The 22,454-nt window shown below is 40.8% G+C and overlaps 1 protein-coding gene across 1 annotated transcript in view; it reads left to right on the top strand.

Annotated features, from left to right (window-relative positions):
• The window catches only part of LOC310643853 (uncharacterized protein), a gene marked incomplete at its 3' end in the record, with an annotated part of 113,457 nt that overhangs the window by 57,436 nt on the left and 33,567 nt on the right, over positions 1–22,454 (top strand). Inside the window, exon 2 of the mRNA XM_083368467.1 lies at positions 14,272–14,499. Coding sequence (XP_083224593.1) covers positions 14,272–14,499 — 228 coding nt within the window. The remainder of the gene's footprint in view (positions 1–14,271; positions 14,500–22,454) is intronic.

The raw sequence follows: 22,454 nt of genomic DNA, 5'->3' as shown, positions 1-22,454 counted from the left end.
CTGGCATGACCCAATCTTCTGTGCCACTTATGGATACACCTGGAATGCAAAGGTTTACCTGTTAGTGAATTCTCAACAATAGCATTTTTATTAGGAACCCCAGGCTTGCTGTGAGCAACCTGTGTCTTTTTTGTATTTTTATCATTATTAGGAACCTTTGGAGTAGCAACAGGATCTCTCTCTGGGACGTCTCTCTCTGGGCCTGTGCTTTCCCTTTTTGGAGCTTGTATACTTGCCTGCTCTTGCTGCTTAGACTTTGGTTTTAAGTAATAAACACCACCAATCAACATGGTTTCAGCAACAATATCTCCATCTTTGACTATATAACTTGCTTTTTCAAGATGGTGGACCTGAAAATGAGAAAACCTAGACAAATGACTCTGACTAAGCAAATTACTACTGGCAGATGGAACATAGTAAACGTTTGGAATGAGAGCACCGAGCTCTTCAATGTAGACAGTTCCTTTTCCCATGACCTGAACAGGATGATTGGAAAAAGAATAAAGTTCACGAAGTTCAGGTTCAGGCTCGTGCATCTCTGTGTAAAGCTCTTTTCTGTAGGTAACATGTAATGCTGCTCCGCTGTCCAAAGTCCAAAGAAGTCGTCTGTCATACTCTGGTTGAGGCTGTGGATCGTTGGTCACAACTAATGTGACAAGTGGAGCTTGTGGATCACGCCTGGAACCACGACCACGACTTTGTCGTCTGCCTCTACCTCTGCCTCCTCTGGAATCTGTTCCTCTGGGCTGGTATGTGACGGGCGCTGGAACTCGTTGGGGACAATCCCGGGTGGCATGTCCCACACGATTGCAGATGTAGCATCTTGGCATCCTTGGAACGTAGATCCTTCCATGGAAGGCATGCCTCGCTAAAGCTCTTGATGCAGGTGGTTCCCTTAAATGTGGTGCAGCTTGCATAAGTGCCTCTTCTTCGGCTAAAATTCTGCATACATGATCCACTGTGCGTTGAGCAATAGGCACTTGATTAATCTTGGAAATAGCATCTTTCCACTCATGATTCAAAGAATTGATGATAATGCTGATCATTTGAAAATCATCAATAGGATAGCCTTTTTCACCCAGTTCTTTTCTAATACCTTTCATTTTAGTCAAATGTGCTCCAATATGTTCACCAGGTTTTAATCTGGAACCATGGAACTCAGACAAAAGCAAACATGTAGACTCAATTGATGTAGGCCGATAACATGTCTCTAACTGAGTCCAAATTTGTTGGGCAGTTGCATCTTGTGAAAACGTGAGCTGCAATTCAGTGTCCATTGACATCAATAATGTTGTGCATGCTCTATTATCCAAGTCCCATATGTCAGGAGTCCATGGCTGGGCAGGAGGATTAAACACCATCATGTGAGTACCTTCTCTGCGTAGCAAAAGTCCAACCTCACTGACCCATGCCCTGTAATTCTGTCCTGACTTCTTTAATTTTGAATCACCAGCCAGTGGTACAATGGAAGGTGTTTGATGAGGAATGTACAATTGAGGTACTGGCTGTGCAGGTTGTGCAATCCGACCATAACCTGCAGGGGGCACCAGTGGCGTCTGTGCCTGGACATGCGGCAGTTGCATTGAAGCTGCCGGAAGTCTTGGTGCTGGCTGTGACTGTCTTTGAGCTGCTATTCTACCCTGGCCAGCAGGAGGCGCTGGTGCTGGGGCTGGTGCAGTAGCATAACCTGCAGATGACACTGGCCTTCGCATATAAGAACCCGGTGGCAATTGCATGTGGGTTAAATATGGCTGTGCTCTGCCAGGTAGAGGGACTTGCATAGAAGCAATATTAACAGGAGAAGCAATAGTAACAGGAATCCTAGCACCATCAGGGGCTGGAGCCTCAGATAACGGCAGAAATCTTGTATCTCTGAGCAAAGACTCCTCCATAGACAATTGCGAGAGTGAGAGCTCCAATTCATGTCTTAATGCAGCTTCACCAGTAGATGGTGCTATATCATTTGCTTCAGGCATCACTGTAGCTCTGTATGGCCTTTGGGACAGCCCATAATCATGTGACATAGGAGCCTCCGGTTCCCATTCGTCTTGCATGACACTCAATGATGGGCGTGACTTTGGCTTTGGGGAAGAAGGAGGCAATATGGCTTCTCCTTGTGGGTGTGGCAATATGGCCGGTTCATGCTCATAATTCCTCTCATATTGCTGAACCATTGACACATATTCCTTTGCCTGCTGCAAACGCCTTTCAAAAACCCCAATTTGTTCACAGTAGCCTTGCATAGCCCTATCTCGCATAGTTTGCTTGGGGCTTGAAGGAGCAGAAGAAATTTTCTTCGGCTGAACTTTAGGTTTCGCTCCAAGCCTTTGAAATTCATCTTGAGCCCCTGGAGTGTGAACATTTCCAAAAGCAGCTGCCAGGGAGCTTGGAAAAGTAGAAAAAGGAGTGACTGACCTTGCATCGTGGACAGGAGCAGGTGCGTCTTCTCCAAGGCGTGTGGCCGAAGCTATCGGAGTTCTTAAAATTGAGGGGAGCTGCCCCACAGAAAAACTCCTTTTCAGCCGTGGCTTCCTTCCTGACATGTTTCAGCAGTTAATCACCGCTGCCTCACTAGCACTAACTAACTGATAACAGCTGCAGAAACATGCATCTCCAAAAACATAAATCAAACCATCCTCTGCTACCAAAATGTCAAGGTAAAAAATCACCTTTGTAGAGGGCGACGGACCGTGCTTCAGAGAATGCATGATGTGCATGCAGGAAGGCAAGAAAAACACGACGCATAATCTTACTAAATACCTTTTACTTACAAAAATATAAAAACTAAATATATATTATACAGAGAGCTAGCTAGCTACATTCTAATGTAACAGACAGTAACAGCAAAGTGAATAAAAAATAAACAATAACTCTGATAACTTTTTCTAGACATGCGCACTAAACAGACTGAAACCATAACATAACTAGTCATATGGGATTCACTATGGTTACCAGATAAGTTATCACAACAGGTGCAGAGAGCAGGGGAAACTGTACAGTTAGAAATGAACTTTCTGACGAACAAAAAAAAAACGTGCAGTGACAATCTGCAGCGCGTTTACCAGTGATATCACATTTATCAACATCATCAGCATTGACAATGATCTCCTTGGTGCTTAGTGAAGAGGAATATCACATCCCTTGAATCATCAGAGAGATTGTTTTAACATTTTGGATCAATTACTCTGAGCTGTGTATATGATGCAAACTGTAGGTAAATAGTTTGAGCATGAAAGGAAAAGTAATTTGTGTTTTTGAGCAACAAATACAATTAAGATCTAGACTGTACCATTATCTTGTGCAAGTTCATTAAGGGGTATCCAACCTTGGCAAATTTAAGCTTGTGGACTTCAACTTCCAGAATTCCTCAGCCAGTATAGATTAGGTTTAGAGTTAGGGTGGAGAATACTAACTGGGCAATTCTGTGAGTTGAAGTCCAAAATCTTAAAGTTGCAAAGATTGGACACTCCTGGTTGAGGTATTATTCTCATCCACATGTGGTTCCATAGCACTTTTTACAAAAAGTACATTTGTTGTCAGTATTTATTTATTTATTTATTTATTTTATTACATTTATATACCGCCCTTTCCTGGAGGACTCAGGGCGGTTTACAGGGTAATTAAAAACCAAAATACAAAAGTTAAAAAACCAAGTTTAAAAAAAATTAAATTTATCCCTGTATAAGTAAAACCCCAATTAAAATAAATTTAATCCTCAGCCTGGGCCAGAGAGCTCGAAGAGCCAAGTCTTCAGGTCCCGGCGGAATGAACGGAGGTCGGGGGCAGTCCTTAGCTCCACTGGCAGCTGGTTCCAAAGGGCAGGCGCCCCCACTGAGAAGGCCCTATCCCTGGGTGTCGTCCGCCGGCAATCTCTTACCGGTGGCACCCTGAGAAGACCCTCCCTGTGGGAGCGCACTGGACGAAGGGAGCTTGATGCCGGCAGCAGGTGTTCCCTCAGATATCCCGGCCCCAAGCCATGTAGGGCTTTATAGGTCATCACCAGCACCTTGAATTTCACCCGGAGGGCAACCGGAAGCCAATGGAGCTCGCGGAGTAGAGGTGTTACATGGGAGTATCGGGAGACCCCCCATCACAACTCGCGCGGCCGCATTCTGCACCAGCTGAAGCCTCCGAGTGGTCCTCAAGGGCAGCCCCATGTAGAGAGCGTTGCAGTAGTCCAAACGGGAGGTCACGAGCGCATGAGTAACTGTGCGTAGGGCTTCTCGGTCCAGGTAGGGTCGCAACTGGCGCACCAGGCGAACCTGGGCAAATGCCCCCCTGGTCACGGCTCTTTACCTTCTTTACCTCTTTACCTTCTTAATTGGAAAAATACAGTCTAGCATTTCATAACGGAAAGAGGGACACTTGCATTGTTATAACACCTCTGTCTTTATTTCCTGGAGCTTATATTAATTCATTTCCTTTTTAAAAAAGATTCCCCTCTATCTGTATTTTTGCTGTAATTATTTACTACGCAGCAATCTTTCTTGCACCAATTTAAGTTTGTTAGGGCTGAACGAAAGTGGCCTCAAAAAATTCTCCAAGTTATTTTTGGGTGGAGTTCATCAAGTATTCTTGAGCATTTTTCAACAGTTTATGGTGTGTATTAAAACATTTCTGAGAAAATCTGGCAAATTTAGCATTAGATTAAATTTTTATTGTTAGAACATTGGGAAAGAGATGAGGGCTGAAATGAATAGAATCCAAGCTGACCACTTTCCACAATATTAAAAGAGCATTAAACAATATTAACATTGGCTCTGCAATTGCTCAAAGAAGCAATCCCCACAGAATATAACTTCAAAAACTCCATTTTGCCAAATAGGCTTCAAGAAATGATCAGAATTTCGTAGGACAGTTTTCCTCAATTTGATTTTAAAGGCAATTAGCTGTTTAATATTTTAGTTTATTATATGTTTGCTGTCCTTTATAAAAATTTTGGTATGTGACTATAAAGAAAGTAGCTTGGTGGAGCAGTGGGCTAATGCCTCCTTAAGTAACACCAGCTGCCTGCAATTAGTGCAGGTTCGCGTCCCACCAGGCTCAAGGTTGACTCAGCCTTCCATCCTTCCGAGGTAGGTAAAATGAGGACCCAGATTGTTGGGGGCAATTAAGCTGACTTTGTAATAATGCCGCTTGGGGTGTGTGTGAAAGCCCTAATAAGCAGGCATATACATAGAATGAAGGCTATTGCTAAGCTTGTAAGCCGCCCTGAGTCTTCGGAGAAGGGCGGGATATAAATGGAATTAAAATAAAATAATAAAAAATACTCAATTGTAACATAATCTAATGTCTTCCAGATATTTTGGGGTTCCCTAAAACTGGAAGTTTAGGGAGATGTAAAGCCAACATATTTTAAGGTTAAGGTTTCATTAACAGTTCAAAAAACATTGAAAAATGAAGACTTCAAACATTGATAAGAAAATATCCTTTTGCAAGATTTCAGTATGATCTTAAAGAAACCATGGTTTTAAAACAACAACAACAAACCCTCAATTGGTCCTTGCACATTTAAACTGAAGGTTGATTCTAGTAAATAATCTTTAAGAGAAAAATACTTCCTTTATAGTGACTGAATGCTAACTGCAACTCTTATAGCAGAAATAGATGATATTCAATGTTGAGAATTGGTGTTACCTTCTGTGTTCATATAGTTAACTACAGTAGTTACACTGGGTAGTATTTTTCATATCTTGTTATCATGATTCATTCATTCCTATCCTCAGTAGTACCTCACTCTGGAATGTCAAAGGTCTGTTCTTTGTCAACTTGAAAGCTAAACTAGGTAACTGGGATGCAGGCAAAGCCAAATAGAACTAGAAACAGAGGGTTCACCCCCACCCCGCACTCCTTGCAGCTTTTCTTGCAGGCCATTCCTTTAAATTTCCCACAGACCCAGTATTGCAACAAATGAGTAATTTTACTCTGCAATCAGCTAGTTATCTGCAGAGCTTTCTAGGAAGAGCAAAAGCAATGCTACCATCTCCTTAGTTTGGTGCTTTTGGCTACTCTCACTGCTGTGCTGATGGTACCAATGTAGGAGCTATGTCATAGTAAGTGCTTTGCAAACCCACCCTTGCCTCAAATCCTTGATTGGTGATGTCGCAGCTCATTCTGGGGTTAAAACAAAAGAATAGATGCGGGAGTACCCAACAAGCAAGGTGAAATCCAGAGTTTGAATGAATGTCTGTATAAGATCAATGTCAATATTTCTGCAGAAAACATTTTACTTTTAAATCTTTTTCCAGAACAGGCCTTTTGAGCACAGAATTTCATTTTCAAAATGCTACTGCATTATCCCTAAAACCAAACAACCTTCCTTCCTTCCTTCCTCCCTCCCTCCCTCCCTCCCTCCCTCCCTCCCTAAAAGGAAGCATTTTATTTCATAATTTTATAGTAACATTAGAATTTATTAATTTGTGATAGAAGTGAATGATAACAAGATAAACAAGATATGTAACAAAAGACTGTTCCCACGTTGGGAAGCTGCTTTAATCTCCTTTACTAGTGCTTTGTTCTATTGGATCTACCTGTTAGGGCTTGGAGGACAAAATATGTATGAGGATGGAGAGGAGCATGTATCAATAAATGGGCACTTAGAATTAAGAATTTGCCTATATCTGAAACTGATGTGTTGGCAGTTATACATATTGGGATATGGTTGGCTATAGGTAGTCCTCGATTTACTACAGTTCATTTAGTGACCATTCAAAGTTACAATGGCACTGAAAAAAGTGACTTATGACCATCCATGTGGTCATGTGATCAAAATGTGGATGCTTGGCAACTGGTTCATATTTATGATGGTGGCATTGTCCTGGGGTCATGTGAACAGCTTTTGTGATCTTCTGACAAGCAAAGTCAATGGGGAAGTCAGATTCACTTAACAACCGTGTTACTATCTTAATAACTGCAGTAATTTACTTAACAATTGTGGCAAGAAAGATTGTACAATGGGGCAAAAGTCACTTAACATATGTCTCCCTTAGTGACATAAATTTTGTGCTCAATTGTGGCCGCAAGTCAAGGATTACCTCTATTTTATTTATTTTGCTGGGATATTTTATCTCTCCAGTGCAGGGGTCCCCAACCTCCGGTCCGTGGACCAGTACCAGGCCACGGCATGCCAGCAACCGGTCCGCAGAAACAAGGAAAGCCCCACCCATGCGATGCAGGCAGCACACTAAACCATGCACTCTCTGGTCTGTGGAAAAACCTCTCTCCACACAACTGGTTCCTGGTGCCCAAAAGGTTGGGGACCTCTGCTCCAGTGGCAGGAACATGAAAGGTCATTCCAGTCCTTAGCCTTAAAGTAGCTTTCCAAAATTAATTTCACTGAGTAGTTTGATGCAAGCAAAGTAGTATTTTGGGATTTCATCCTTTCAATGTATAATCCCAGAATGTTCCATGTGTCTAGCCTCCACCTCTTAAAGCAAGAGAGATGTGAAACTAAATTTAGAATATAAAGAAGATGACCTTGTCAGGAATATGCACAAACCATTAACTAGGCAAAAGGGTCTGCAACATTTTAGATTCGGAAGCAAGAAGATAACTTTCCACTCAGACAGGCACTGCCTAAATTCAGTGAAGTATAAGAAGGGGTAAAAGATGCAGCACAATTAGATTGCATAAATGTACTGTTAAAGCCAATATCAACAAAAGTAGTTTTAACCTTCCTGTGGAGTTGCTTTCCTGATATGGTCTACTTCAGACATGTCAAACTCGTGATGTCATATAACATCGCACGATGTATTGGAACTTTTCCCCCATTGCCGGCAATGGGGTGGGCACGGTTTCCTCATGATGTGTCCAGCCCTTGGGCTGGCAGTTTGACACCCCTGGTCTACTTATTGGGGCTGACACTACTATTAAGGATCAGTGCCATGTTTTTAGAATTACAGCATACATGCATATAAAGAACCCAATCTAGGTATAATAAAAGGGAGGAGCAATTGTTATTGGGAACAAAACCCATAAGGAAATGGGATTTAATCTTTATTTTCCTGCCTATGATTATAATGTCTCCCATCCTCCTGGTGCAGTTACTATCCATGTTGGGGCGTGTGTGTTAATTTTCTCAGTAAGAACTCCTTCCCTGTATGCCTAACATCTGCCTTTTGGTGTGTGTTTATGTTTAGATGTTGCTGGGAACAACTTTGCATTTCTATGTACTGTTGAAAATAGTGTCCCTGTCTGCTGTTAACTAATGGGGAAAGTTTCTAATGAAAGTATCTAGAAGCACTTTTTTAAAAAATTCCATTTATATCCCGCCCTTCTCCGAAGACTCAGGGCGGCTTACAAACTTAGCAGTAGCCTTCATTCTATGTATATGCCTGCTTATTATGGCTTTCACACACACCCCAAGCGGCATTATTACAAAGTCAGCTTAATTGCCCCCAACAATCTGGGTCCTCATTTTACCTACCTCGGAAGGATGGAAGGCTGAGTCAACCTTGAGCCTGGTGGGACGTGAACCTGCGCTAATTGCAGGCAGCTGGTGTTACTTAAGGAGGCATCAGCCCTCTGCTCCACCAAGGCACATCTTGTTTGGCTGCTTAAATTAGGCACTGGTTGCTACTAAACTTTGTTCTTATACAAACCTTCAGTGTTTCTTAGAGGTTTGAAGGGGTACTAGCATGCTTGATAGATGGCAGAAGACTTTTGGAATAGGATTTTATCTCATAGGGAATCTTCACAAGGCTGTGCTCCAACTATTGGCTGGAGGCCTCTGAAAGTTGAGTCATTTCCAGAAACATAACAAGGATTTCTAATTGTCATCTGTGTGACAACAGTGGCATCTCTAAAATGAAAATATTGGAGGTGTTGAAAAGAACACACCCTTTTCAGTGAAAGGGACTCCATTCTGATGCCAATCACAAATATGTGGTCAAAAACTGGTAGTATATATTTGCCTGACGGACTTCTAATGCCGATTAGTTTAACACTATAAGCTGCCCAGAGTAATCTCATTGTGAGATGGGCAGCAAACATATTTAATAATAAATAAATAAAACAATTGGTGGATCACAGTTTCTAGTATGACAAAATGGATCTCCAAAATTCTAAATTTCTAAATTGTACACAGAAGTACTTAAATGCATGAGGCCCAAAACTGGGGCCAAATCTTACCCTTTGCATGTACTTTGCTTCTTTAATCATTTAATAAAACTGCCAGCTCCTCTGTAACCTCCAGACTGGACTCAAATATATTGCAGGAGAGTGATGTAAGTGGATATTTCTTCAGCCCTGTAATCTCATTTGGTTCCCAGTCTGTTGGAAGAAAAGTCTTCATCATGGTTCCATCCAAGCCGCGGATAAACAACATGGCGACTGCTTTAGGAAGAAGGTTGCAGTTTATTGAAAAGGAGAACCAGACTGGAAGATGGCTGGCAGAAAAGAAGGGCTGAACACATGTAGGGAGTGGGTTTTTATACCCTCAGGAGCCTTTTGTTTGGGGCTGCTTCGAGACTATTTCCTGTGTCATGTATTCTGAGCTGAGTCTGGGTTTGCCCTTTCTGGTATTCTCATGGTGTTGGGTTATTCCTATTATGTCCAAAGGTCATGTCCTGCTTCCCTGGGGCTGGGGTATGTAGATTTTAGGTGTTTTTGTCTTCTTAATCTCCTAGCTCCCTGGATTTACATCTCCATCTCTATAGAGCTGGTCCCTGCTTGTGGGAGGGAGACCTGGGGCTATCAAGAAAAACTGGGCATGTTTTCCTGTCTCTTTACGATTTTTTAGGAAATATATTTTTCTGCCCTTTTAATATTTCCTTCTCTGGGGAGCTGACTTCCCACAAGTCCTGTTTTGTAGGATCATTCAGTCCTAAATAATAGGTTTGGGAAGGCCTGCGAGGGGTGTGTGTGTGTGTGTGTGTGTGTGTGTGTGTGTGTGTGTGTGTGTGTACAGTGGGGAACTTTATACTGCTAATTGAATCTGTTCTTTTGACACTTGGATGTATTTGGCACCTCAGTGTCTTCAGGCTGAAAGCTTATACAGTACCATTGTTTTAATGTCATTTTGAAGAAATGGGCCGTGTGATAATATGGGCTATATATACTTTTTTTACACCCATTCTCTTCCATCCCTCAATCATTTGGCAATTTTGGTAGTTGTTTGGCCAAGCTGGGATTGAATCGTATTAGTAAAAAGCCAGTGGGATGTCCTTTAGAAACTCAATATGAACTTCCAAATGTCAGTTTCTTCCACTGGTTTACAGACATGCAGTTCTGTTTCTATCTCTCATTAAAGAATGCAGGCAGGCTATTTATTTTCCTCGGCATCTCAGCAATGTGGTTATTACATCTGCAGAGAAAACTTCCTTTGGCTGAAAATCAGAGTCCAAGATGACTCCAAGTAAGTCAAACAAGTTAGGCTTCTGGCCTGTTTTTCCGTTTCTGGTGCAGAGTTTCCTTTGTTTTAGCTGGCTTCTTCTGCCCCCTAGTGGTTCTTTATTAGTAGCCTTTCCCCCCTCTAAATAATGAAAGGATCTCTATCCTGGGAAGTCAGCAAAAAAAGGAAGCAGGAATAATTTTCCAGTTGTACTAGTATCAGCCTCCTTAAAGGAAAACAATAAGGTCACACTAATTGCTATTCAGCCTTCTTCATTTACTGAATGCATGTGCTGTTTGTGCCTTTGTATATAATATTTTAATAGATTTTTGAATGATGAAGACCAGCTTCCTATTTTATTTCTTCTTCGCTGCCACTATTTTTCATTGTATTATTTTTTCAGGAATGAAGATTTTCTACTGCCTTCCCCTCATATACATCATTGAATTTATATTAGGAATACAAAAATCAACCTATCATTAGAGATTTAAAAAAAGGTAAAGTTTCCCCCGCACATGCATGCTAGTCGTTTCCGACTCTAGGGACCGGTGCTCATCTCCGTTTCAAAGCCGAAGAGCCAGCGCTTGTCCGAGGACGTCTCTGTGGTCATGTGGCCAGCATGACTAGACGCCAAAGGTGCACGGAACGCTGTTACCTTCCCACTGTAGTGGTCCCTATTTTTCTACTTGCATTTTTACGTGCTTTCGAACTGCTAGGTTGGCAGAAGCTGGGACGAGTAACAGGCGCTCACTCTGTTGCGCGGCACTCGGGATTTGACCCGCCAAACTGCCGACCTTCTGATCGACAAGCTCAGCGTCCTAACCCACTGAGCCACCACGTCCCTTCATTAGAGATTGGTAGAGCTTAAATGAGAGAATTGGCTGTTCATTTATTGTTTTGATACCTTGGGAAATGTTGGCTTGCTTTCTAGAACAGAGCCAGTTTGGTGTAGTGTTTAAGGTGAAATCAGGAGATCTGAGTTCTAGTTGTGAGTTCTGAATTCTAACTCTGCATGAAAGCTGGCTAGGTGACTCGAACCAGTCACTTGCAGCTCAACTCACCCCATAGAGTGGTTGTTGTGGGGAAAATAGGAGGAGGAAATACTAGGTAAGTTTGACACCTTCAGTTATTTATAAAAATAATAAAGGCTTATTATTATTGCTTGTTGTCAAAGATACTTTATATATCTATTTTTATTTGAAATACTTCTAGAGATGCCCATTGCACAATCCAGGCAACTCACAACCCAAAAATAAAACACCATTTATCAGCCATAAAAAAAAAGATTGTAGTTGGGCATAAATATTAAGAGTAAACATATTAAAACCAGAAAACCAGCTAAACTGCCTACAAGTTTATTCTACTCAGTACACTCAGATATGAGGCTAACTAAACCATGTTGGGATGTGACTTATTAACGAGCAGAGTCAGGACTGGGGAGAATAAATCCTCCCTTAGCTGTGAAAGCTTACTGGGTGTCCTTGGGCTGCATATATATTTTCCCCACAGCACGAAGGTGTTGAGTGGGTAAATCAGAAGAAGTTGTCCAACATGTATCCTAATTTACAGTCTAAATGTTGGAGATGTGGTAGTTTAGAAGCCACCTATTTTCACATGTGGTGGACTTGTAGAAATATAAAAGCTTTCTGGATTAAAATTTGGTGGAACATTCAAAAGATTTTTAAGAGAAAGATAAAGTTTTCTCTGCAATTGTTTTTATTGGGTATTGTTGTAGATTGTGATGTTAAAGAAACCAATTTGATGTTGAATATGATAACAGCAGCACGGTTACTGGTGGGACAATATTGGAAGAAGGATAGTTTGCCCACTATAGAAGAATGGGTGTTTAAAGTTTCGAATCTTGCAAAAATGTCTAAGATTTCTGCTTACTTGAAAGATCATTCACAGGGAAGATATATTTCAGTTTGGAGGAGATGGATAGATTATGTTCAGAACAAATATGGGACTAAAAAGTTCCATTTAGCTTATGAGTAGATTTTAGTGGGATATTGTTACTGGTACTTTGTATGTAGTTATGTTAAAGGGGAGTTAAAGCACATTATGAATTTGGTTAATTGTATATTATGCATAATTTTTATTTAGAATATGATTATTATAACTATAATCCTGTATTTAGCTCTGGGAAGTGGGGGGGGAAGTGGGTGGGTTTGGGGTGGGGGGATTTGGGGATATATTGTAAAATTTTGTTTTTGTAAAACTCTTTAATAAAAAAAAGAAGAAGGATTGCTGGCTATGCACATTTTAGTTCAGAAAGTGAAGGGATCTGCAGGGTTAGGTAGCTTTCAAATCTGATACTGTTTTAAGATGCTACAAGAACTCTGAAAACCTTGGTGTTTATTCTTCTGATGCTTCTTTTTATTTTTTCTTCTCTTCACCATCATGTAGTTGTACTATTTTTTTTAAAAGCCCATAGTTGCATGCATGGGCAAATTAAATAAGTGCAACAAAATTGTTGGTTTTAGGCATGGGCGGTACAAAAGTAGTCTAGGGCTGGATTCAGAGCTTGTACTAATCTTTGTGGGCTGAACATAATTTGTTGAGTAAATGAGGTCTTGTCTAGATTCACACTGCAAGTCCAGCTATGGTTTGAAAATTTCACTGGCTTGATTTATAGCCAGTTAACTGGTAAAATTCATCACCACAATCCATGGCTATGAACTTAGATGACTTCAAAAGAGAGTGAGATAAACTCATGGAGGGCAGGTCTATCAAAAGCTTTTGTTCTTGTGAGTCAGTTACTTTAAATCCCTCCAGTATCAGCTGCAGGGGTGAAGGAGGGCGGCTGGCTCTCCTTCTTGCTTGTGAGCATCTCAAGGCATTGAGTTGGCCAACGTGAGAAGTAAAATTGGCTTTGGCGAGAATGAGCAGGGCTGTTCTTGTGTTCTTATGTCCTAATAAATTGAGTCAAAATGAATCAATAAACAATATGAGTTAATGGGTTGTTTGAACCCTGTCTGTTAAATAGCGGGTTCTTTGGCGCAGGAATGAAGACGAGGTAACTGAGTACAGGGAAACTCATATTTTATTTCGTGCAGAATCTGTACTGGCAAGTGGCTGCAACTAGCCGCAATACATAGTCTAGCCCCTAGGCAGCAGCCAATAGGTTTGAAGCAACCATTGCCACCTAGGGATAGCCAATTGTAGCGCTGGAGACTTGTAATCTGGGTTGCTGGAGAGCCGTTAGCTGCTCCAGCAACCCATGTGGTATTACTAATGAGCCCAGTACATAACACCGTTCCTGAGCTCTAGCACAAGAATTCAGCCTTTGTTCCAATGCTGTTGAATTATGGTGCCACGGGGGAACAGATAATGTTCACTGAAGTGTTCTATTTGCTTTACTGTCACCAACATATTTAAACAAACGAAGGGAATTCTTGTTGGAAGGGTTAAACTTTTAGCTAAGGTTCCTGTGTTCTCCATTCTCCAATTCTGAAAGTCAAGAATGTAAATGAAAGCCTGTCCATCCTTTCGATTCAGTCTAGTGGCATCTTCTCAATTTCTGTATTCTCAAAATATTTCACTATGTTAGCAAATGGGGGAGGGGAGTTTGTCTAAAATGTTAGTGCAATTCTGCATATATGACCAGGGTCTGATGCATGTTGATTTGGGAAGGCTTCCTTAGCACATATCGTTTTTACTTTTTTTTTTTAGTATGAAAAGGATAAATGGGCAGCTCCCACTCTGATTCGGCTCTTCTGCCTGTGCAGACAATAACATCATAACTGCTTTGGTATGCATCTCTCCTGGTTCTAGACTGCAGTTCTGCCCAGTGAATTGCTTTGGATAGATGTGCTCATGACACCATAAATAAATCTTCTGAGTCAGAAATATTTCCCTGTTCTTGTGTTAGAAGCTTTTTTTTTCTTCCCAGCAGAAATCTGACACTACTAATGTTGTTCTCTGTCCTTTCTCTCTTCTAGACATAGAAGAAGAAGAAATTGCCTGCACTCAGAATAACCAGGTGTATCTCAATAGGGACATCTGGAAACCTTCAGAATGCCAGATTTGTGTGTGCGACAATGGAGCCATTCTGTGTGATGTGATTCAGTGTCTCGAAGTACTAGATTGTGAAAACCCACGGGTTTCCCCTGGAGAGTGTTGTCCTACATGCCCAAACACAGCCCGAACTGGATTTGAAGGTTCTATCGGTAAAGTTTTTTTTAAAAAAATAACTATCAATAGATCACTTTGGTTTTTTTTTAATGCATGTATTCAGTGACCATCTGACAGTAATGGTCTAAGTAAAGTATGGCACAAGAGAAGATCATGTGTGCCACTACAATTTACTCTAATCAGTGATTATGAGAAAAAATGTAAGGAGAAGCTAAAACAAAAGGTTATGTGCCGAATGTTCAAAACGTTATTTGTGAAATATTTATCATAAATGAATTCATTTTAGAAAACTCATTCTATTTTTTATCCATTTAAAGCATTCTCTCTCCCCCACACACTTTTTGTTTAAAAATGGAGGGTTGTATCTATTTCTAGTGTGCAGGTGTTGTATATATAAAGTTGTTAATTCATTCTGGATTGGTTATTTTTATGAATGAAGGCAAATATAGGTGTCCCAGGATAATGTTGCAGGATCCAATCTGGGTTGTTCACCGGGACCAGAGGTTTAGTCTTCTATGCTTTCAGTCATGTGCTGGAGTCCCCATCCTCAGGGAACTATTTTCTACTGGAATGGTAGAGGATGATCTCCAGCTTGAATCCAAAAACTCGGAAGACTAAACCTCTGGTCCCAATGACAGACCCAGATTGGATCCTGGTTATATGTACAAGGTTAATTTGTACAACTTTTCCCCTAAAATACATATCTTTTTTTCACATTTTCCACCTCTGGTAAACATTTCATGTATACCTTCTTCTCCAAATAGGCAAACACTTTTTTTTAAAGCCAAAGACTTGATTGTGAGAAGAGTATAGCTTAAAACAGGACTTTTCAACCAGTAGTACGGGTACCACCTGTGGTACATTGGCACCTGGCAGGTGATACACGACCATCCTAGAAAAGTGGTAGCGGGGGAAGGGAATGAGCTGAACTGGTGGCAGCACCGCACAAGCCTGAGTGAGAGATGGCTGGAGCTGCAGGGCTGTCGGGGCTCAGCGAAAGCACCAGGATCAGCACCAGGCTCCAGCTGGAGCTCGGTGCTGATCCTGGTGCTTCTGCTGAGCTCTGAAGAAGGACCAATCAGCTGGAAAGCAGCACTGATCCTGGCACTTCTGCTAAGCCCAGAAGAAGCACCGATCGGCTGGAATGGTGCAGCATCTCCAGGGTCTTGTGATTTACATTCAGTTGCTTGGCAACTGATTCATGTTTATGACAGTCACAGTGTCCCAGGGTCACATGAAGTGACCAAAACCTGCTGCAACCACCCAGCAGATGGGGGGGGGAATAAAAGCCAAACACCCCCCACCCCCGCTGCCAATCCTCAATAGAAATGCTCACAACAATGAAAACCTCGGACAGGAGGAAGAGCGCCACCGGGCAGGCAGGCAGGTGTCTTGCTTGGCTGTGGCTTGGGGGGCACTTTTTTCAGTGCCATTGTAACTTCGAACAGTCACTAAGCAAACTGTTGTAAGTTGAGGACTTACTACCTGTACTTCATCATTTATTTCCTTTTTTTTTGGTCATCAAGTTTTTGACACCTTGCTAGGGGACTGGTGGTACTTGGATATTGCCATATCCTAAAAGTGGTACAATCGGCAAAAAGGTTGAAAAGCCCTGGCTTAGAAGACAGCAGTCAGGGATACCAAAATCAGATTAGTTTGGTTCAAAGTATAGATTGAATGAAACTTTCCAATATCCCTAATTTTGGTACATTTTTCAACTGAAAACTGTTCCAGAACATGCAAGGTATTTAAAAAAACCAGCAATGGCTCAATTTTCACTGACACCTAAGTTGGGAGGAATGTATATGTATGTAGAAGCAGACTGAATTCTTCAAGCATATCTATGGGACAATATAGGTAGGACAAGGAACAATAGAGGGAAACTAATCAAGTAGAAAAGCAACCTAGAATTAAGGAGAAATTTCCTGACAGTGAGAACAATTAATGAGTGGAAGGACTTGGCTCCAGAAGAGGCAACACTGGAGACTTTTAAAAAGAGACTGGACAGCCATTTGTCTGAAATGGTGTAGGGTTTCCTGCCTGAGCAGGGGTTTGGACTAGAAGACCTCCAAGATCCCTTCTAACTGTGTTATTCTGTTAATATGTGTTATTTGTATGAAAATGATGGTGGTGATTATAGAGAGAGCAATGGATCAGTGAAAGTGTCTGGTATTGTGCCTGATTCACATCATTCCCAGGACCTTGAAGAGATGCTGGCAATTTCAAGAACACAGAACGGATCAATAAGTTTTTTATATAGATGTACAGTAGAAGGACACATTTATTTTCTTTTTTCTTAAAAAAAATTCAAATGAAAAAGATAGCCAATAAAAAAGAACCATACAATTAAAAAAAACAATAAAGAAGAAAATTAAATTAACTGAAACCAAAATATAGGAGAAAAGACCCCACCAACATTTAAAGACCCTAACACAGACATGTCAAACACAAGGCCTGGGGGCCGGATCCGGCCCACAAAGTGGTTTCATGTGGCCCGCGTAACCATCCTGGAAACAGTGAGGGAACGGCCCCCACTGCCTTGGCCCTGGCCCAGAGACCCTCCTTCTGCCAGAGACCCTCAGATCTGTCCCACTCCTGCCCAGGCCCCCATAGGCACCCTTGATGCAAATGCTGTAGAGCTGGCCACGCCCACCCAGTAGGCCATATGCACTCTAGCCACACCCACCCAGTAGGCCCCAGCCCACCCTGGCCATACCCACCCGGCCCCCTGAGGGCAACCTCAATGCTGACGCGGCCCTCAATGAAATTGAGTTTGACACCCCTGCCCTAACAGAAGTTAACAAATATTAATATTAAATATTTTAATATGTAAAGCATAAATGTTACTGGTTTACAGAAATAATTTTACATATTATTAAAATGATCAAATTATGTCACAAAATCTATGCCAAAGAAGAATGTACAGTATTGCTTTATTCACTGATTAGTTAAAAATACTGTCTTTTCTAAAATGGACGTTACATATTTTTAAAAGCTATTTTTTGTTGTCTTGAACAATATCACTTTTCCACTTTGCCATCCACCATGCCCAGTATAACCAGAATTCACCACAGAGAGAAATTTTCCAGAATTTTGGAATATAATTCTGCATCACATTAACATCTGTAACATTTAGAGTTTTCCCCATGAATCTACTGATGAACATGAAAATATTATTCCAGACAACTATTGATACTTCAGAAGATCAAATCAGATGGGACAATGAACTCTCAATACTGTTACATTTCCAGCAGAGAAAATCTGATACCCATCCTTTTGAATACAGGTTTTTTTGGGGGGTGGGGTGGGGGTGGGTGGGGGGGAAGTCAGGTAAACTTCAGTTTTCATGAATCAATTTTAGTCTCAAAGTTGTCAGTAGGGGTGAAGGGTTAATATTTTTAAAGGCTTGCTGCCATTGACGGGGCGTTATCAGAGATTCCAGTTCTTTAATCCATGTTTGATATAACCCTGTAATATTGTGAGACAGGCTTCTAAATCTATGAATTCATATTCTCCTACGATGTGCATAGGGATCAAGTTCAATGAATGGGTCAGCTGAGAAATTCCTAAGGAAAATATCCAATGAAATAATGCATGACTAATCCATGCTGATCTCATTTGAAAATAATTGGAAGCAGGACTTTGTATTTACAGTAGAGGCAGTGCTAAAGACCTGGGAGGGTCTGCAGCATGCATTATATTTCAAGTTGTAAATGAAAAAATTGTCAGGGTTTCCAAACAAACTTTTTCCTCATATAATCCTGAAACAGAAGACATCCATTCTGGCTCTTTGGACTCATGTCTCCAGTTAATCTCAGCGGTGTGAATAGCTTTGAGAACTAAAAGCTGCCACCTGAGACTTAAAAAGAATGGAAAATGACACTTTGGGTCTAGACCAGCGGTTTCCAATATTTTCGGCTCAGCCGACTGGCAGAAGTGGCAGTGGTGGCGGGAGTGGAGAGGGGACAGTTTTGTGCACCTGCGGGTACACGTGCCACTTTCACAAATGCAGTTTCGCACATGTGAACGTGAACACACAAGCTCATCCACCACTTCCACAGCCCAGTTCCTGAGCCGCACTGAGTGAAGAGGAATTGTCTTTGGCCGTATATACAGTATATAATACAGTATAGTTAATGTATATGAATAAGAGAGCAGCATTGTAGCCTTGTGGTAAAGACTCTCGCCTCCGACTCCAAAAGTTGAGAGCTCAATCCTAGCTAGCGGCAGATTTTCCTCTCCAAGGGCACAAAGAAAAGATATCTGCTATGAACTCAGCATGGTGTCAGGAAGGGCATCCAGCCAGTAAATGTTCAACTCCATTCAGTCACCCCAACTCTACCCTGAATTAAAGGATTACAGCATTGTAAAAACGGAGTTATTAATGTAGTGTATATAAATAACAAAACTTCCTTAATTTTTTTTAATAAATCTTGTGGGGCTACATTATTAGCTATCCAGGGCTGCAAGCAGCCAATGAGCCATGGGTTGGATACACATTTTTTTTTAATCCCATTTATATCCCGCCCTTCTCTGAAGACTCAGGGCGGCTTACAATCTAAAGCACAAATCAATGTGCTTACCTTCATGCTGTGTAAGTCACATTTTGGTGCCAGTTTTTATAGCATCAAATTGTACTTGGGCATATTATATTTTCTTTGGATAATTGGAGCTGTTTTCAATTAGTATTAGGCTAGTTCCCCCCCCCCCTTGGAATAGTAACAATCCATTCTGTAGTCCCCTTTTAAAGCCCATTTAGCTATGATTGCCAAATTATGGCATTACTGTGTTTCCTCTGATTTTCTTTTAAGGCAAAAGCAGCATTATTTTGCTACAAAAATAGATACTCCCCTCAAATAATAAAATATAATGTGATGATTAAGAAATCAGAAAAAAGCAATTAAGAAATTATTCAGTCATGGATCCCACACTTATGGTTAACGCAAAACAAAAATGTAGTCCAGAAATTCAGAGACGAAATTTTTAATGGAAATTAGGAATACATTTATTGCATGGAACTTAATGTTTCTTAAACTCTGCTCTGCAGAAGGATTTGGATCACAGGGGAAGCACTGCTTGACAATAACCAGCTTATTATACAAATGTTTTACTTTGACAGCTCGAATGGACCCTAAAATGGACCCTGTCAGGAGTCAAGCCAGAGTTTCTGGCTCACCTATTAGAATAAATAAACAAGAGATGGAGCAGCAAGGACTTGTTAGCTGAGCTTGCTGGATGAAAAAGTGAAGTGGGATTGATCAAGCAAAGTACACCGTCCCATTATTTACTCTTAATAATCAAGGATTCATTACAGTTTGGGCTTACTGTGACATTATAGTGCAGCCTATAACTGTCCAGGATCCAATCTGGGTTGGTCACCGGCATCAAAGATTTTGTCTTCTGAGCTTTTGGACTCATACGGGAATCCATCTTCAGGGAACTTCTCACTAGCAGAGTTGTGCTGTTCTGTGTGTGGTATTTATAGCGCCTGTTGTAAGTGGCTTTTAGATGTTGATTGGGATGTGTTGAAGGCTGGCTTTTAAGTCATTAGCTGTCATTTGCACTATAAATGCCACACAGAGAAGAGCACACACTCTGCTAGTGAGACGTTCCCTAAAAATGGGCTCCAGTACAAGTCCGAAAGCGCGGAAGACAAAAATCTCTGATCCCAGTGATCAGCCCAGATTGGATGCTACAACATTATCCTGAGACACTATATTTGCCTTCATTCGTATAACAGTCCAGCTTCATTCATAGTATGCAGCTACCCATGAATAAACACAAAAGATTCTAAAAGATCCTAGTGAAGAAGCAACCCTAGACAATCTATTGGTAATCAATGGTTTAAGAAACAAAAAGGAAGGAACTGAGCAACTCGCTTGTACCCTCCATCTGCAGTTCTTTCAGTAGGATAATAAATAGAGAGAGGTAATGATGGAGAGCCAGGCTAGTGTAGTGGTGAAGGTGCTGGCCTAGAAACCAGGAGACTGTGAGTTCTAGTCCCGTTTTAAGAATAAAACTCACCTGAGTGATTTTGGGCCAGTCATTCTATCTCAGCCCACTCTATCTCACAGGGTTGTTGTGAGGGGAAAAAGGAGGAAGATTAGTTACTTACAAAGTCATAACGATGGGATAAAAAAAATATGATAGATAGATAGAGCTGAAGTGAAGGACTACAATGATTCAATTCCATTCTTTGAGAAAATGCTGTTTACAGAAACTCTGGGACAAGCCTTCTCCAAGATGGCCTTTTAGGGAATGGCTTATACCTCATTATCCAGTCTTTCTCCTTCATACTGGCATCCAGAGAATCATAAAGACTCAGCTTTTCAGGAGACATTTAGGCATATGTTTAGCCTACTGTCAGAGTTGGCAATGTCACTGCACATTGATGGATGGTGGTAATTTATACCCTGCATGTTTTTAATCCTATGTTCTGGCACTTTATCAGCTGTTCTGAACCAATGGGAATTTAATGGCATAGAAGCATTAGTATTTTCTTTTAAAAATATTAACGTATTTAAATGTTGCCATGATTAAGAAGGATTCAGTATAATATTATTACACACTGAGTATTTGCTTCCAACGTTCATACCATATAGTTCCCTGAAACAGGAAAAAAAAACCTCTTTAAATGACAGCAGGAGTGATTCATTATCTGCCTGCCCAGAGGAACAGAAACTGGAATGACCCCTAATTGGAAAAAAAGGAACCTATAGTTGGAGGAACTTCGTGAAATTCTTTCAAATTGGAAGCCACCAAGAGCACGCAATGCAAATTCACAGTCTTTTCCTATCCATATTTGCTTTGAAGTACATTCCATCAAGGCCAGAGAGGGGTTTAGGTCTAGATACAAAGGGATACATTTGTATACACCCCAGTGCATTATGCTTTCTGAAAATGATTTGTCAGTGATGATAATATTATTTTGATTATGAATAAAGAGTGCTGTGCTGCATGCTCTACAGTTAACCCGTAAAAGCAGATATGGTTGCTTTAATAAACAGATGGTACGTGTCTGGAGTGTGTTTAGGTGTTTTTAGGTCAAAGGCTGATCTAGTAATACAAACAGGGAGAAATATGTTTGGAAGCTGCAGACTGCATAAGAGTTCTTAAATATATTAATTCATCTCAGCTGCCCCTAACCTGATGTGCTACAGATGTGGTGAGACTATAGCCCTTACAATCCTGGGAACTGGAATCTCAAAAATGTCTCAGAGAGGATACACATGTTCTCCCATAGGTCTGTCTTGTCGGTCTGGCTGTCTGTCTCCTTTCCTGTCTTCCTGTATGTCTGTCTATGTAGGCTTAATTTTAACATTCCCCCTAAAAGAAAAGGCATGTGCTCGAAGAAAAAAACAGGAGATAATTAGAAATATTTTATTTAGTGGTTCATGCTACCTAAAAATTTTTATACTATGTGAAATAATGACATAAATACAAAATATTGGGATTAAATGTAGTCTTAAAAGTCCAGTGCATAGTATATAGATACAGTACGCTCATTTATTTTCTTTCCTACATTACATTTTTTTCTACATCATTTCAGCACAAGTGAATACATGTAGTTTTAATGAATCTGCATTCAAAGGTATGTGTTTTTGATGCATGTGATACAGGATCTATTTTTCTGTCTGTGTTTTTCCTTAATACACTGCTGTTTGGTATGATTTGCCCCAAGCAGGCAGATTTCAGCAGACTTTTCCTTTATACGTGCATTTTTTTAAACTTGCATTTTCAACATTTTTTTTTAAAAAAAAATCACATAAATACCTGTCTTTAAGTAAGTTAAATATGGATTAAGTAAGTTAAGTGTGGATTAAGTGAACTTCTGAGCCATCCAAATTGGAAGTAAGACCCAATTAGTTGAATTTCTTCCCAGTTACATTGTTCAGCAGAGATAGGCAACAAATGCTTTTCTAGATATTGAGGGACTGCAGCTCAGCTTTTTACAAGTTTTTTTCCCCTTGTCTGTCTTTGTTTCATTCCG

Source organism: Vipera ursinii (genome assembly GCF_947247035.1).
Source record: "Vipera ursinii genome assembly, chromosome: 1".
Taxonomy (NCBI): Eukaryota; Metazoa; Chordata; class Lepidosauria; order Squamata; family Viperidae; genus Vipera; species Vipera ursinii.
This window is presented reverse-complemented; position numbering and strand designations above follow the sequence as displayed.